The sequence below is a fragment of the Balaenoptera ricei genome, chromosome 15 (assembly GCF_028023285.1).
Source record: "Balaenoptera ricei isolate mBalRic1 chromosome 15, mBalRic1.hap2, whole genome shotgun sequence".
NCBI classification, from domain to species: Eukaryota; Metazoa; Chordata; class Mammalia; order Artiodactyla; family Balaenopteridae; genus Balaenoptera; species Balaenoptera ricei.
Genome location: NC_082653.1, coordinates 36,873,571 through 36,890,984, shown reverse-complemented (window position 1 = coordinate 36,890,984; position 17,414 = coordinate 36,873,571). Strand labels below are relative to the sequence as shown.

Here is a 17,414-nt window from a genome sequence, read left to right as displayed (position 1 = left end):
TGGTTAAGAATCCACCTGCCAGTGCAGGGGACACAGGTTGGAGCTCTGGTCCGGGAAGATCCCACATGCCGTGGAGCAACTAACCCCGTGCGCCACAACTACTGAGCCTGTGCTCTAAAGCCCGCAAGCCACAACTACTGAAGCCCATGCTCCTAGAGACCGTGCTCCTCAACAAGAGAAGTCACTGCAATGAGAAGCCCATGCACCGCAACGAAGAGTAGCCCCCACTCTCCACAATTAGAGAAAGCCCGCGGGCAGCAGTGAAGACCCAACACAGCTAAAAATAAATAAATTAATAAATAAATAAATTTTAAAAAAATAAAAAGGCTACATCTAATAAATTGTAATTTCAGTTTGATCTCTTACTGAGATTATACATGAAAATTAAATTTGTATGGATGAAAGGGTTAAATTACAGATAAAAAAGAAACTATGAAAGAAATAGGAGTAAATATGGATGGATTCTTGGGTGTGGAGCCTGTAATCATGAGAGTAAACCAAGATTCCATAAAATAAAACATTAATCAACCTGATCTCATCTGTTTCACAAAATAAGACAACATGACCTTTATATAAAAAGTACTGTTATAAATGAATAGAAAAATTGACACGAGTCCTGAATAGTCAATTCATAAAAGCAGAAATCAAAAGCAAAGGAAAAGTAAAAATCAAAACACATACTTAAAATGTTCAGCCTCAACAATAATCAAAGAAATGAAATAAAAAAGAACAAGGAGGTATTTTTCTGAATTATTATTATTATTTAATGATAATACTTAACCAAGATCTCAAGTGAGAGGGAACAACTTATACATTGCTGATGGAGGAGAAATCTAGTGCAACATTTTTGATGGACAATTTGGCATTGTGCACAAAGGTTCTTAAAACTTTCACTTCTTTTAATTCTATTTCAGGAACTGTTCCAAAAGAACATTAGGAGATAGACTTGACAATTTATATTCAAGGCTGTTCTCAGGGCACTATTTATAGTAGGAAAAAAATACCTTAATATTCAGTGATAGGAAATGGGTTTTAGTGAATTGTGAGATGTGGTTAATATACAGCTATTAAAATTCATGTTTCTGTATCACATTTAAATATATATAAAGATATATATATTTAAACAAGTTATTAAGTGAAAAAGCTTGTATATGCATATCCCAAAAACCTTACAGATTACAATGCCAAAAGTTAACAATGTTGAATCTCTGAGTGGTAACATTCCTAGCAGTTTTATTCTTTTCTTTATAGTTTTTTTGAATTTTTTACATTTTCTATAATAAATACATATTACTTTAAAAAGTATAAAAGTGTTTGTTTGAAAATAATGCAAAATGAGTAGAAATAAAGACTTGTTTATAAACCATTGAAGACAATTTCTCAATTTTCAAAATTCACTTTTTTTTGCAATGATATTTCCTTTATGAAAATGTGCTTTTGTTTGTTTTTTCAGTCAAGTCTGGCAGTTTTTTTCTCCTTGGGAATGGTTTTTGGACATGAGGAAATGTGGCTTTATAATAGAAAGGAAATGAACATTAATTGTGCTACTTACCCACTGTTTGGAAATTAAGTGCAACCATTTGGCAGCCTGCATTCCAGAAGAGCTGGGGCATGTAGTTGGATGAATCCACACGTGTTCCTTTTGGATATATCCTGCTAAGCTGCATTTTGTTATATCTGGACCATCATGTTAAGTAGTGAATACAATTATAAAAAGAATTAGCCAATAATATTAGCTGAGAAGCTGCCTTCCATCTTTCTCCATTGGGGAAATGAATTAAAGGTTGATGATCTCATTGGGCTGGTGGGTGAAATAGGTAAAAAGCTTTCTGAACAAACAGAATAAATGTGCTTTTATAATAGAAATGTAGCATCACCTTTGCAGAGCCCTGTGGGTAAAAACTAATGAGGTGCAAAGATGGTTGAGTCAATGTGATTTTGTGGAGATTATTAAGGACTGGCTTAGCAATTAAGGACACATGAGGAAGTCCAAGCATAGCAAGTCACGTGACAGGATGATATTGTGCTTGGCAGAAGCAGATATCATGAACTGTATGGCTATTTTTGAAATGCTCTCTGCTCATTTTCTTAACCTTCTCAGGGAATGCTATTGGCCAAGACTGTGGTACTCTTTATGATTGATAACAAGGTAAATATAGCACAGAAGGTTTTGACCTTGTCTCATATTTTGGTTCCTACCGTCATCAGTTTTCCATCCTGAGAACCTTTTAGTTATTGAAGGATGCTATGTCTTTAAAACACAACTGACTATTTCTATTACCAAGTTTGGTAGAGGTTAGCTCAGGTTCTGAGCTCGGCAGGGGAGTTAGGCCAAATAGAGTTTGAAACTTAAATTCTGGAACTTGTTAGCTGTACGATTCAGGACAAGTTATTTCCCTTTTCTGTGCTTCAGTTTCCTCATCTACAAAAGATGTGAATTCCTACATTATACAGCTATTGTAAGGATTAAATAAGACATATAACAAAAGGTCTATCACGTAGTTAGTACTTGATGAATACTAATGATCATGATATACTGTCACTTTGCTTATGGAGTTTACACTTGTTTCCTCTATTGTTGATGAGTTTTAAAGGTGACTTTTTTATTATAGGACTTTCAGGAAATTGGGCTGTTTGGGACATTTAATAATTGTTTTATGAAAAAATTTTAAAGATCTGTGTCATTTCATTTTGATTCAGGGATAAAATTTAAAAATTTTGGTTGCCAGGACTATCAAATGAAGCCATTATTAGTAATATATATTTATATTCTCATCATCATCATCCCAACTATTTTTCAATTGGACATCTATTACATGTAAGGATGTGAGACACCAAAAATGTGTCTATATTATATACATATAATATATACACTTTATACCTATCATATTTTACATATGTATAAAGCATACACACACATTTTACATATGTTGTCCATAACCCAACAGCAAGCCACAAAGCTGGTATCATCATTTCTGTTTTACAGGTGAGAAAACTCAGAAGGATTATGCAAATTACCAAGGGATAAAGAGGTTGATGGTCTGAAGGTATCCTGGAAATCTGGACTTGCTTTACTCCAAGGCCAGTTCTCTTTTCCACATGCCAGACTATCCCATTCACCATTACATATGAAACCTGAAACTATTTATTACCCAGATGACAGACTTAAGCCATCTCATGCACCTTTCTCCTTTATTAAAGACAAAAAATTAAACAAATAGCACGACTTCACTCTTGTCGATTCAGCAAACGTCCGTCAAATCAAGGATACTCTACAAATTCCACTGGAGACTTTGTAAGTTGCTCAAGTCCTTTGGTTTCCACAAAGGAAGACATTTCGAAGCTTCTGTTTCTTTCTGAGTTAACAACAACAACAACAAAAAGTGAGAAATAAAATTCAATATTATAAATGATAGCATATAAGATGTAGGCAAATGTTCTGTGAAGTTGAGGGCAAAGAATCCTCAAATAACTTTTATATTTAATGTTGTTTTCAGTGGACTATTTACCTGTAACAAAAGTCGAGTCTTAGTTTTGTCTCTTCTAATATTTGCTACCTGTGTCAGGTGTTGGGCAAGTTAGGGACATGGTGGCGTTAGGGTGGGAAAATGAATTTTAGACTTGGAGAGTGTGGCCAGGAAAGCTGTTTTGTCAAAAGAGCAGGGGCCCTGTGGGAATCTGTTGCTCTAAATCCATTCATATTGCTTTCTGGAAGCCATCACTGAGAATTAACAATACAGACCGTGTGTACATTCCTGCTAGATGCTGACTCTCTTTTATACCCACACTGTCATTGCCTCAAGTTTGTAGAGACCCTTTTGGTTGAAACAAGTAATTTGACATAAGAATTTTGTTATTTTAAAGCAGAAGGATCCTTGGACATTTTCCAGTCTGATGGCCTCATTTTCAGATTAGATGACAGAGGCTGTAGAGGTGAATGTACTAGAGGGCTCAATATTCTTGGACACAGAGAAACATCTTAAAAGTGAAAGCTAAGCTTCCAATTAGAGTGAGAGAAACGAAACAAAGTTATCTTAGTTTAGAAAGACTAAGAGTCAAACAGCTTCTCTGTCCTCTTCCCAACTAGAAAGACATCACACTGTTACATACAGACTAAGATGTGTTATCTGGAGCTTGGTGATTTAAACTGAGTTACCTTGAGGCATCTTTCCTCTTTGATGCCCACTTTCCATAATTAAAGCCTCATTCTTCTTCCTAGTCATTCCCAGATTTCACCTTTATCCACTTCGTCACCTTCCCCAATTTAATCGACTCTAAAGGAAACCCTTACTTCTCTTATTTTGGTCCATCAAAATTCTACTTTCATATGACTATCTTAAGCATGACTGCTAATTAAAATTAAGTCAATTTAATAGGTTCTTTGTGAAATATGTGCAGTGTTCTTTTGAAAAAAGTGAGAAAATGATATAAAACACAGGGAGAAAAGTACTTGTTTGTAAATCTTTGGCTGGTGATGTTGTCACCAGGTTCTTAAGGACCTAAATGTATCAGCTCCTTCTCAGTTTAGCTACTTGTCTGGGAGCTTTTGACTCATGAATTAGGAAAACTCGTTTTACAGCCAAAGGAAGTTATAGTAATATAAAAATAACTACTTTATAGTATGTTTCACATCGAACAGCTTGCAGTAAGAAGCACCAGTAATTATAACATCAAACAAACTGTTGAAATCTTTATGTATAAATCTTATTGGAAGTTAAATTCTTTGTTGTAGAGATCTAGATACCATATGTTATTAAGTTAAGACTCTTTGGGCAAAATTATACAATTACACATAAGTGTGTTAATGTAGAGGTTTAGAGTTTGGTATATCTATAAAACTTTCCTTTATAAGAGGCTGCTGTGTTTAAGAAAAAATTCAGCTTTTAAGAGCATATGCTTATAAAAGTAGCTAAACTGTCCCAAGGATTCTCTTAATACGTGGCCTGTAGCTCTATTAAGAATTCTGGGAAAACACATCATGGAATACTTTCTCACATGGCTATGTGTATATATATATATATATATATATATATATATATATATATATATATACATAAAATATACTTATATATAGTTATATATATTTATTTAGATATATAAAAAACAGATAGTAAATTCACACATATATTCAAGACTTCATAGAATTGTTCTAATAAGGGTCTCATTTTTTGGTCTAATAACCTTGTGTTTAAAATATACTCATTATATGCTACATTAGGGTTTTTTCTCCAGGGAAAACTTACTTTTTGAAATTTCGAATGACTCGAACTTGACTGGCTGAATATAGTTCACCAGATTAGACATCTCTTCTGTGGCCATGGCCTCGCTCCCAGCGGTCCCCTGGAAGCAGGAGTAAAAATAACGTTCCCAGAGTCAGCATTATGTTTTCCCAGGGCAATGATCAAAGGACCCAAGAGAGCAGAAGATTATCACGCCTCTTCTGAAAACGATTATCGCCAACGGAAAATGGAGATGGGAAGAAAGGAAAAGCAACACCTCACGTTACACAGTGAGGGGTGGGAGGAGGGAGGTTTAGGGGCAGCTCCCAGAGCACTCTGGGACCAGCAGCATCAGTACCACCCGAGAGCTTGTGAGAGATGCAGCCTCTCAGCCCCCTGTGCAGGCCTCCTGAACCAGAATCTGCATCTTACTGAGGTGATTCAAACGCACAGCAAAGTTTAAGAAGCCCTGAGCTGTGTCTCATCTGCCAAAGCAGGGAGTCCACAGGTGACGTCTGAAGTTAACATACCAATAATTCACTGTATGATACGAAAGTGAGTATGTAGGTAACCACTGGCTGAATCACGAACTGTTATAAAAAAAGGTTGCTGGTGGAAGTGGGTGGGGGTGGACAAACATATATTGCTTTTCTTTACAAACTTTCCTCTGTCCCTCCCTTTCTGGCTCCTGGGCACCTATTAGGCAAGCAGCCCAATACAGTGTAGGTCAGTCGCTCAGGGTCTAGAGCCAGACTGTCTAACTTTAAATCCCAAGCCCACCACTTAGAAACTGTGCATTCTTGGGCAAGTCACTTAACTGTTCTGTGCCTCAGCTTGCTCACCTGTAAAATTATGATAAAATCAGTCTCAACAGCATATAGGGTTTTTGTGATTATTAAATGAATTAATTTATGTGAAAGCTCACAACAGTGCCTGGCACACAGTAAAACCTCGTGTTACTTTAGCTACTATTATGTATTACATACCACTTTGATAAAGTATTTAATAAAGAAGAAAGCCAATATTGCAGTATTCGTGTGGACAGACCTCTGTAGGCTGATCTAATATTTTCTCCCATTTTTAGAAGAAAAAATACATGGAGACATGGTTTCTTTTGAAAACTTCTGTAGCAATATTATGGTTAAATGTTAATTGGGAAATACTCATTTGCAAATGGCCATCCAGCTAGTAAGATAGTTTTAAAATGATCAAAAATCACTGACAAAAAGTTTACACAGTTGAAATAATTCTGGAAGAACTACTCTGTAACAGTTTTCCTTCTGGATATTGAGTTGAAATTTAGTGGGGAAACATAATTAATCAAAAATTTAGACTATATTAAAGGAAATAATTATAAGAGGAAGAACATTATGTGAGAACAGCTTATTATTTGTTATTTATCTTTATTAACTAAAATGTGAAGATACAAATACTGAAATAGATACTTTCCAATATATTTGAAAGCAGATTCAGTTTCAACTTTTTGAACAAGACTAAAACAAAGTTTTAAAATTCCAACTGACCTATCCTTGATTTGCTTCTGGATTCTGTGCAATTAATATTTCTGAGCTGATGAAGATATTTGGGAAGCTTGAGCTTATGTCAGTAGATACCTCTAGTGGTTCCAAAATTACAACGGGGAATTCCCTGGCTGTCCAGTGGTTAGGACTCTGCACTTCCACTGCCGGGGACCTGGGTTCAATCTCTGGTCGGGGAACTAAGACCCCATAAGCCAAAAAAGGGTCAAAATTACAACAACGAAATTAATGTCATGTTTATAAACATTTCTCCAAACCTCATGTCTTCTCTGGATTCTGGACCATTGACAATCCATTTAATTGCCTCAAAAATTGAAGCGGGCAGTTGGAGGTCGCAAATTTTGAATTCATTCTCAACATACCACATTTGATGGAAGGCAACGCTTGTTCCTCTAGCGACCAGTTTGCATCTTCATTTTTCAAACTCTTTTCACCACTAGATGGCAGAAGGCGACCAGGAACTACATCCAGAGGGAGCAGTCTGGACGGGCAAGTTAGCTGAAAGCTTCTGTGACCAGAAGTCAAGCCCTAGAAACCTACCTCATCCATCGAAGACTTTTTACAGTCATCCTCATCGTCATCATCGTCACTCTCCGTATCAGCTTCTCCTGTCAAATTTTAATAACAGATCATGAAGTAAATAAGCATTTACAGGTTCGAAGCACATGTGACATGTGCATTACCCAAAATTTCCTTGGAAGTTGGCCTTTCACTGCTCTGAAGTTATTCTTTTTTTTTTTTTTTAATTTTATTAATTATACAGAATTATACTGACATTTTGAATATGGATTTTTTTTTCTAAATTTGATTTGTGAATACCATTTGAAATTTCCAAGCTCTGTAAAAGATGCTTGTCTTTACATTTTTATCTATATGTTTTACAAAACATATGGCAGCTTATACAGTTAGCTCTCTCTGGTGTACATATCCTATTTTGATGTATACATTCTATTTTAGTGTCTCCATGACCCTAAAACAGATAAACTATCACTTTACCACCTTACCCTCTTCTTCTTGGTCCTGACTCTTCTGTGTGATGCTTGGCCAGAGCTCAGTGACCTTGTAGCTATTTTTCCAAGGCCAGAGAGGACATCACAGAAGTCGAGGTAGAGGACAAGAGCTGGGACAGGAATGGAGGCTAGAGTAGCACACCTGATTCTACAAAACTGTAAGGTACCACCTGTATCCTATGATTTGCCTGCAGGCTTATTTGATGGAGGCATTGTCATCTAAACAATGCACATATCTTTAAAAATGGAGATATTCTGTTTAAGATGGCAGGATAAAATGGGTGAACTCTTCAAATAATTATGCATGTAAATCTACCTCGGTCAGATATAATGCAGCTTCATATGTAGCCAATATACAATCATTTCAATAGATTGTTTTTCTCTCCAAAGTTTAGGTGGATGATTCCACCAGCTTAAATAGTCACATTGGTATGAGGCATTACATTATTCTCAGCTCTGGGATTCAGTCAGACCCAGTAATATCAGTTATGTAAAAAGATTTTCAAGTATAAAGTACAGAAAGCATACTTTTAAATTGTTTGATTTGACTTCTTTCAGGGTCCAAACAATGCAATAGGATAATAAGCCCAGAAGATGGCAATATTGGTTCAACAATGAGGCAACTTACACGGGCCAGTACCTCCCCTCCCCGCCTTCTATAAATTAGCTGCCCTGCGCAATCTCTATCAAAGACACTGCCCACAGCACTGCCTCCAGGAAGCTTATAAATGTTTTCATTTGGCTGACAAAGTTCAATCGATTACTAATGATAGCAGTTAGCATTAATGAAGTAACCTTTAGAGGGAAAAGATGTCTGGGACCAATACGGCTTATTATTTGCAGCTTGTTTATTAAAGAAAGCCACATACAACTGCTTTATGATGTTAATATTGCGTTAGTTAATAAGGGGAATCAGTTCCACTTTGAACAGAAAACATAGCTTATCCTATTAGAGACATTCTTTTAGGAGGTTGACACAAAATTTTTTAGAGTCAAATTTGTTGCCTCAAGTTTTTGTAACTATTTATTGTTTTTTTTAATTAGAGAAGGGGTTCTTCTTATTGAGTAATTTAAGAAGTTTGGCAGGACAGTGCTTCATGTTACATTAACAACACACCAGAATTTCAAATAATCAGGCCATTCTCTAGTTTATGTGGGAAGGAAAGAATTTGTCATTCTTTGCTCTATGAGCAGGGACCTGATTTCTCCCTTATAAGTTTCTGGAGGAATCTTGTTGAAAAATAAAATTAAAAAATTATCCTAGTTCTTTAAGACAAGTGTACAGGCAAACGATTGGATCTCTTGGGGGAAGATCTGGCCAACAGACGCCATGATAAGTAGATTAGCTTTGATATAAGAAACATGTTTTTCAAGTTATTTGAGTTCCCAATACTGAAAACATCTACAAACCAAATGGTAAATTAGCAGTGCTCTTTATTCAGGGCCCTACCTACATATTTGAATGTCCAAAACTTTCCATCGAAATAAATGAAAATTGCACAACAGAGTATGGGGCTAGCTTAGGAAATCTACCAGATTAGTAACAGATTGCTGCTCTTTCTCTGAACTAAGCAATAATGTTCACTGCCTGTTAAAAATTGTTATTTGTGTTACGCATCTGGTTAATAAGAGGGAAGACAACCGGGGAAGGCAGATGGTAAAACGACAAGCTCCCACATGCAAAGGAAGGTACAATTTACTCGCTAACACTCAGACAGAATCGTGCTGAGAAATAGGTGGCCTGTTAGTGACTTTCATTCCAAAACTTCACATAGAACATTCTCACTGAGAACAAAAGTTAGTTTTGAAAAAAGAATCAGAATTGTGTAATAACGTTTGACACACACATTTAAAAACTACCAAAAAAAAAAAAATCTTTCAAGGAATCACATAACGTCTGTGGACAAGGATGTTAATCTAAACAATAAAAGTAATTCCCTGGTGATGCGGTGGTTAAGAATCCGCCTGCCAATGCAGGGGACATGGGTTCGAGCACTGGTCCGGGAAAATCCCACGTGCCGTGGAGCAACTAAGCCCATGTGCCGCAACTACTGAGCCTGTGCTCTAGAGCCCGCGAGCCACGACTACTGAGCCCATGAGCCACAACTACTGAAGCCCGGGCGCCTAGAGTCCATGCTCTGCAACAAAAGAAGCCACCGCAATGAGAAGCTCGCGCACCGCAACTAACAGTAGCCCCCGCCCGCCACAACTAGAGAAAGCCCGTGTGCGGCAACGAAGACCCAACGCAGCTGGGGGTGGGAGGGGTGGGGGGGGCGGGGTGGGGGGGGGGGGAAGTAATTGGTAACTGTAATGGAAAAATACAGGAAAAGATAAATCAGAGTCTTGGCCATCCTTTTTTTTTTTCTGATTGCTGTAGAGTTTATATTTTAATTTTTTAAAATTATTTTTAAATCTTTTAATTGACATGTGATAAGTATACAGAAAAGTACACATACCATACGTGTACAGTGCCTTAACATACCAAACAGACCTTAGGAAACAGTACCCAGATCAAGAAACAAAATATAACTGTGTCCAGAAGCCTCCTTGGGTCCCTTTTAGTCACTTTTTCACCAGGGGTAACCATCTCCTGACCTCTAATAGTGCAGGTTAGCTCTGCTGTTTTTGTACTTTATATAGATGGAATCAGACAGTGGATACTTATCTTTTGCATTTGACTTCTTTATTCAACATTATGTTTCTAAAATGAGAGTCATCCATATTGTTGTGTGCACTGTAGATCATTATTGCTACATATTCCATGGGGTGAATATAGCACATGTATTTCTCTGTTGATGGGCTATTCTGAATAGTGCTGCTTTAAGCAATTCTTCACCAATGTCTCTTGGTGAACATCTACATGCATTTCTGTTGGGTATATACCTAGGAATAGAATTCTCTGGGGCAGAGGGGGTTCATATGCATATGTTCAGCTTAGCTTTTGTAGATGCTGCCAAACAGTTTTCCAAAATGATTATTCCAAGGTTAGCTAAACTTTTTATTGAAGAACTTTCTAGATTTAAGCTTAAAGTTTCCTTTACTTGTTCACCCTCCAATCAGGGTGAACATATCTGTAATGCACTTTTAAGATTGCCAAGACTCTGACTACAGTTGGAAAAGAACTTAGACTAAATGACAAATAATTCAAAGGAAATGGGTGACCACTTTGAATTCTTTTCTCATCAATCACAAAAATCTATTTCAACTTAAATCTAAACCAAAAATTAGTGACAGTAAATATCACCTAGTAGCTTTGATAGATCATTCAAGTAACTTTACCATTTCACATTTTAAAAGAGCTCTGTAGAATATGGATAAGTTGAATGGCCCAGAACTCTTCAGCACATCATCAATGAGAATCAATTTGATGAACATCTTGTGTCCAGACCTGTAGTTAATGTCAAGGGATCCCTGCCCTTGAGAAGCTTAAAATAACATGGTCACTCCAAAGATTATTTGGCTTATGTGGTAGCCAGAATTATGGCCTCCCCCAAAATGCCCATGTCCTATGAATATCTCCTGTGTCCTGTGAATATACTGCAAGAGGGACTTTGCAGATGAGATTAAGTTAAGGACCTTGAAATGCAAGAGATTATTCTAGATTATCTGAATGGGTCCAATGGAAAGACATGAGTTCTGAAAAGCAGAGGACCTTTTCCAGCTGTGGTCCAAGGGAAATATGATGGCAGAAGAAGTGAGATGGGACATTCCTGGCTTTGAAGCTGGAGGAAGGGGGCCACAAGCCAATGAATGTGGGTAGCCTCTAGGAGCTGGAAATGCAGGGAATAATATTGCCTAGAGCCTCCAGAAAGGAAAGCAGCCCTGCTGACACCTGGAGTTTAGCCCAGTGAGGCCATGTGGGCCTTCTGTCCTGCAGAACTGGGTGTTCATATGTTTGTGTAGTTTTAAGCCTTCAGGTTTATAACAGAAGTAAAAAAAACAACATGTTCTAAAACTGTGCCAGGTAGAAATGTTAAAAGTCCTTCTAAGTTAATTCCAGGGCAGCAATTCTTAAATCCATACATAATAGGGGAATGAGAGCCCGCCAGCCCCTCACCAGCTCCCGGGGACGAGGGCTCAAACACACTGGAAGAGTCGCTGTACGTGTTGGAGGTTTGTTCTGAGAGCTTCTTTTTGCCGCTTCCTTCTGATGATTTGTGGGATTTCTTCTTATTTTTCACCAAAATTTTGTACATTAAATCCAGAGGGCTTGGAAGAGGAACTCCAGATTCCAGCTAACGGAAAGAAAAGACACATTCTTTAAAAACACTGTCCCTTCCTTTCAAGTTCCTTCCCCAAAACAAACTCCCAGGACTGCATTAGATACCAAGGGCTTCTAGATTATTCTTTACTACCTTCAACACAGCTCATTAAGCTGCTCTACGGGTGTCTTATGTAGGGGCTAGTTCATAGCTCTTGCTTTTTTTCACATGAAAGTTATATTTTAATTACTGTACTGTAATTATTTTTCCATGAGAAATCTACATGAATAAGACCATAGAAATGTACTGGGTGATTTGGCATGTTAACCCAAAGTTTCATGAGTTTTCTGATGGACCCTCTGAATCCAACCATCGTGATTTAGGACAGATAGGACGGCCTTGGCTTGGATTTTCAAAGGATGGAAGCCAGTTAGAGTGTGGCATCTGCCAGGAGGATGGTAAAGACAGGCAGGCGTTTCCAGGCAAGCCCTTAGAATCAACTTTTCAGATGCAGTTTGCAAACAGCAAAATCCTCATCCTGGCACGAGGTAGTTAAGTGGCACATCTTAGCATCAGCAGAAGTGGACCAGGTGGCTTTAGATTTCCTGGCTGCCCTGAGATTCAAGCTATTTGCAAGCCTTCTTTCTGGTGTGTCCAGCTGGTACATCTATGGGAAAATCAGTTTCCCTCAAGAAGGTTATTATATATTGTAACAGAGAGCATGCATGCAAGTCCCAAAACAGGTTATTTTTAGAAATCTATGAACTCCTGTAAGCAGGCCCTCTATTCTTCACTTGTAACCAGTCCGGGGACTGGTATGAAATCATGCAAGGATGTGTGGAGACTGGGGAAAGGGTTGAAGACGGAAGAGGCTACTTGACGATCTTTCTGCTGCTTTCCTTCCCAAAGCAAGGATTGTTACCACGGCAATAGGAGGTCCGGATTCTGCTGGGGGAGTGCAAGGAAGTGAGGGGTGGCCAGCAGGGATAGGCAGGAATGTCATTGTGCCACCTTCAATGTCCCATTTTGCTGACCCATTTCTTTCAAAGGGGTGTGATGAGGTTCCCTGGGAGGTGGCCAGAGCCTGTCCCTTGGGACTACCTCTGTGGGCTGATTGTGACTGTGGGAATTCTGCAGTCCTGACTGGCTCACATAGGGCAGTGAGGGAGGGAGAAAGCTGTGGGCAGAGGAAGAGGACAGAGGCAGGTCTGTTCCCCTCAGGAGGTCTCTGCCGGTCTCCCCTGGTCAGAGGGCTCATTGTCAACTCATACCAAGAAACATAAACATGGAAAGGATGTAAGGAAGTCTCTCCCTAATCCAATCATAAAGAAGGTGTGCGTTCCTTCGGCATGAGAATCAAAACTGCTTACTGGGTACTTTTCCAGGGGCTCCATAAGAAGGGCATCCCCGAAGATCAGTCGGCAATACTCTGCCATCTTGGCCTGCTGCTTTGGGCTGAGGGGAGAGAGAAGGAAAGCAAACAAGCAAGAAGGTTATTCAAAGAGGCCAGACAGGATGACTTTGTGTTATCAATTACAGAGAGAGGTCATTTCCTCCTCCTACCTGTCAGGACTGTTTTTATTATTCTAAATCCCTATTTACAATTCTGACTTGTGTGGATTTGAATGCCACACACAGGTGGGCAGGGGAGGCTCTTTGCAAAGCTGAGCGGCATGGACATAGATGGAGAGGACAGAAGGTCACCTGCCTGTCACTGGATGTTTGAATGTCCCAGAGTTAGAGACTCAGTCCCTTTTGCTTAATTTCCTGATTCTAAGTCAAATGCCAGATACTTGGGGGGTGGAACTCATTCAACTCTACGTGAATTCTTGGGTGAAATTTGTCTAACGGACAGAGCTGCACTGCAAAGAAGTGTTTACAAGGAGGTGAGGGAAGAGAGGAGAGGGAGCTGGATAGAGAGAGGGGAGAGAATCTCAAAATGCAGAAGAGAAAAGGCTGACAGGCAGAAGTGTGTCCACTTGGGAGGGGGCCCTGGAGGAAAGACAAGAGAAGCAGGCACCTTGGGGAAGGGTGTCTGCAGCCCTTTTGTGCACTAGAGGGAAGCAAAGGTGGTGTTAGCCTGACGAGGTGCCAGTAGGAACCTGGTTTGATTGGAAAAGGTTGGAGCTGCTGGGTTCACTGAGCTGAGCTCCAGGCTCTCAACCACTCGGGATCTATAAAACGCAGAGGAAAGTAATTGTTCTTGGAAAGGGGCAGAGGATGCTGAGAAGATGAAGTGAAGTAATAGATGAAAACACTTTGAAGTGTAAGATGATTGATCCTAGAGATGCAAGGCAGCCTCCGCCAGCTAGACCAGACAAACGAGGGTCCGCTCACATGTAAACACAGTTGATATGAGGGAACATCCTTAGTCTTTCAAAACTCCTGCTTCCCTTGACCTTTTAAAAAAGCAATTCTCATTCTGTAGGATGTTAAATATCATTATAAAGGTGTCCAATTCCATCAGGTTTTATGGACTGTGGTTTTGATCTATAGGCTGTCGGACTTGATTTCCAATAGTTGTCTCTATGTGCTGCAATGTTAATACGTTTTAGCAGAACTGGGGCTGTAGTAAGAATAGGTAAGTGATAAAAATCCTTCTTAACTACAATTCAAATTGATTATAAAATGTGATTCTTATTTTCATTCCTTCTACCATGACTGTTAAACCTGGATCCTGAACTGTTTTTTCCTGGGAAGGGGGGTGCTTTGGGGGTTCAAATCATACTGCAATGGTCCGCAGGGAAAAGCACTCTTTATATCACCCTTTTAAAAAAACATATATTTTGGGGATCAGATGAATTCTCTGGGCTTCAAATATGAGCCCAAGGTCACTGCTTTCTTGGAACTGCAAGGGGAGGCAAAGGAAAGATTCAGAGAAGCCCTACATGACAAACTCCCAAATTCTCATCATGCCTTTTTTGACCTGTAAGAGATTCTACTGGGCAGCTCATGTAGCCCTCAGAATATCCTGCAGCTTTCCCCAGCAGTATCACCGAGGGAGGAAAACCTACCAATTGGAGAACTTATCCTGGAAAGCACTGGGGCTGGTTGATTAGGAATGACGTGTTATAGTTAGGGAACAAGCAGAAAAGTGACTGATGTAGCAGAGTAGCCCTGGGCATCCACAATTCAGACACCCTTGCTCAAAAGACAGCTGGCCCTGGGGCTCCACCAAGCCAGCGAGCTCTGTGTCTGTAGCTGAGACAAGTCCATTTGTGCTGGGCCTACACTTTCCAGGTTGCACAAAAGAAATTGTCCAACCCTCCCATTTCACTTTCATGGAATGATGCTATTAAATAGAGCTTTGCTATTCCAAGTGTGGTCCATAGACCAGCAGCATCCACAGGGCCTGGAGCTGGTTAGAAATGCAGATTCAAGACCTCCTAGGAAGGCAGGCAAATTGAGTAGAAATCTCTGGGGAAGCAGGGCTCAGGGGTCTTAAGAGGCCCTCTGGGGGATTCTCATGCACACTCAAGTTCGAGAACCACTGTGATGGATGAACCAAGTCACCAGGTGCTTAAGTATATGACACTTTTCTTGAGGGTTGGAACTTGAGACCCCCAAGTTCCTTTGATCAGAGGCCTGGAGGGAAAAGGAAGGATTGTACCCCAACACCCTGCTTTCAGGATTTCTAGTGGAGCCATAGGCCCACCAGTAGAGGGATTTCGGGGTGGTGTTCCAGGTGTCCCTAAGCAGGTGACAGGCAGAGTCCTGTGTCCTCTGTCAAGCTGTCCCCAAATCAGGCCCTGATGGATTTTGCTGGAGCAAAATCTTACTCGATTCCACTAAAGAATCACCTGGGTTGTTAATGCTGCAGGTGGCAGGGCCCTGTGCCCAATCCCTGATACACTGAGCTGGGAGCAGAGCCCTGGAACCTGCATTTGTAACAAGCCTGCAAGTAATTCTGAGGCAGGTGTTTAATGGACTACGGTGTTTACAACTGTGCTCTGACACTTCACCAAATCACCTGGGGTCTTAAGAAAATGAAGATTCCAAGGCAAAGTCTGACGTGGGGCTCGAGACTGCATTTCTAACAAGCTCCCCGTCACACAGATGCTTCTGGTCGATGGATCAATGTCACTTTGAAGAGCAAGCATCTGTGTCTGATCTAGACTTCTAAAAACCTGCTTCAGCATCAACCAAGTTGGAGAGAACAAGAGGCAGGTGTCCAAGGAGAAAGGAAAATGTGCTATTTGATAATCAGGCTCTTCGTGTTCTCCACAAACACGCATGCCCACCTGACAGGGAACTGAATCAGAGCAGAGAACAAACTGAATAGAAAAAGTCAGAGGAAAACAAAGCAACTTTAATTGTGGGGCCAGAACTGCAGAAACAAGACATTGCATTTGCCACGAGAGAGCAAAAAAAAAAATGCTGAAGCATTTGGAACATCAACATCAGCTACCATGGAGATGAAGCGAGAGGAAAATATTCACAAATACATTTTGAGCTTCAGGCCACAGCAGACCCATCTGGACACATTTAAACACCTGGCAAAGTGGTCAGTTTTCTGACCAAGGAACAGGCCCACATCTTCCAAGTTGAACTAAACCAACCTCCTTTTCTATAGGTGAGGGATCTACAAATCACGGCTATTAAGGAACTTGTCCAAAATCTCACATTCTCTGTGGCCAAACCAGAGCTAGTGGTTTCTGCACTTGAATTCAGTGGAGAACTCCTTTAGTGAAAATGCTAGTTCACACACTAGGTGGCCCATCAGTTAATTAGGACTTTAAAAAATTTTATTTGCAGAAATTCAAATAAGGTATGGGGGTGAAGCTCAGGAATCTGCATTTTATGGGGTTCTGATGTAGCAGGTGGAGAAGGATAAGTCACCAGTGGCTCATGGCAGCTTTCTCTTTGTTGTCCATGGATAGGTGATTTCAAATATTTGGAGAGAGAACCAGAAAATTAAGAGGCTTTCTTCCTTTCTTCTAGTGTGGGTTTGTTTTGGAGTACGGCTCAAGTGGGCTGGGGCCAGGGTTCTGAATCTGGTATTTTGTATACACAGCACAAAGGAGAAAAAAAAGAACTGCTGCTAGAGGTTTCAGATATTTTGGGGGTTGTGTCCCTGTGTCGAGTAGGATTCTGAGGGTGTATCTAGTTTCGTGAGGAAGACTGCTGTTACTGATGAATGGTGTCTGCCACTGGTTCTTTCAGCAGTGAGGTGGGATGGCCTGCAGGTCAAGCACAGCGTTTTACCAGCAAAGGAAAAGCTTGCAGGTTTTCTTTGGGTGTGTGATAGTCCACCCAGGAAAGAATTGTAGCTGAATGATGTTGATATGTGTGTGAGGCTCAAGGACAATGGAAATAGGAAGCAAAAACTTCCTTCCACAAGAGAATTCCGTATCTCAGTATTTCACTGCCATTCGGTTATCTCAGTGGTTTGGGATCAATATCATGGCATCCAGGGAAGGTTGTTATCCTGTTTTCTTTTGTATT

General features: G+C 39.9%; 1 protein-coding gene across 5 annotated transcripts in view; it reads right to left on the bottom strand.

The window, feature by feature from the left end:
* Positions 1 to 17,414, bottom strand: part of PLCB1 (phospholipase C beta 1) — a 690,926-nt gene that overhangs the window by 125,616 nt on the left and 547,896 nt on the right. For all 5 annotated transcript variants that reach the window (XM_059895827.1, XM_059895829.1, XM_059895828.1 and 2 more), the window contains 6 exons: positions 13,340 to 13,424; positions 11,825 to 12,002; positions 7,298 to 7,365; positions 5,244 to 5,340; positions 3,272 to 3,356; positions 1,553 to 1,677 (listed from right to left, as the gene is read on the bottom strand). In XM_059895827.1, coding sequence (XP_059751810.1) covers positions 1,553 to 1,677; positions 3,272 to 3,356; positions 5,244 to 5,340; positions 7,298 to 7,365; positions 11,825 to 12,002; positions 13,340 to 13,424 — 638 coding nt within the window. The remainder of the gene's footprint in view (positions 1 to 1,552; positions 1,678 to 3,271; positions 3,357 to 5,243; positions 5,341 to 7,297; positions 7,366 to 11,824; positions 12,003 to 13,339; positions 13,425 to 17,414) is intronic.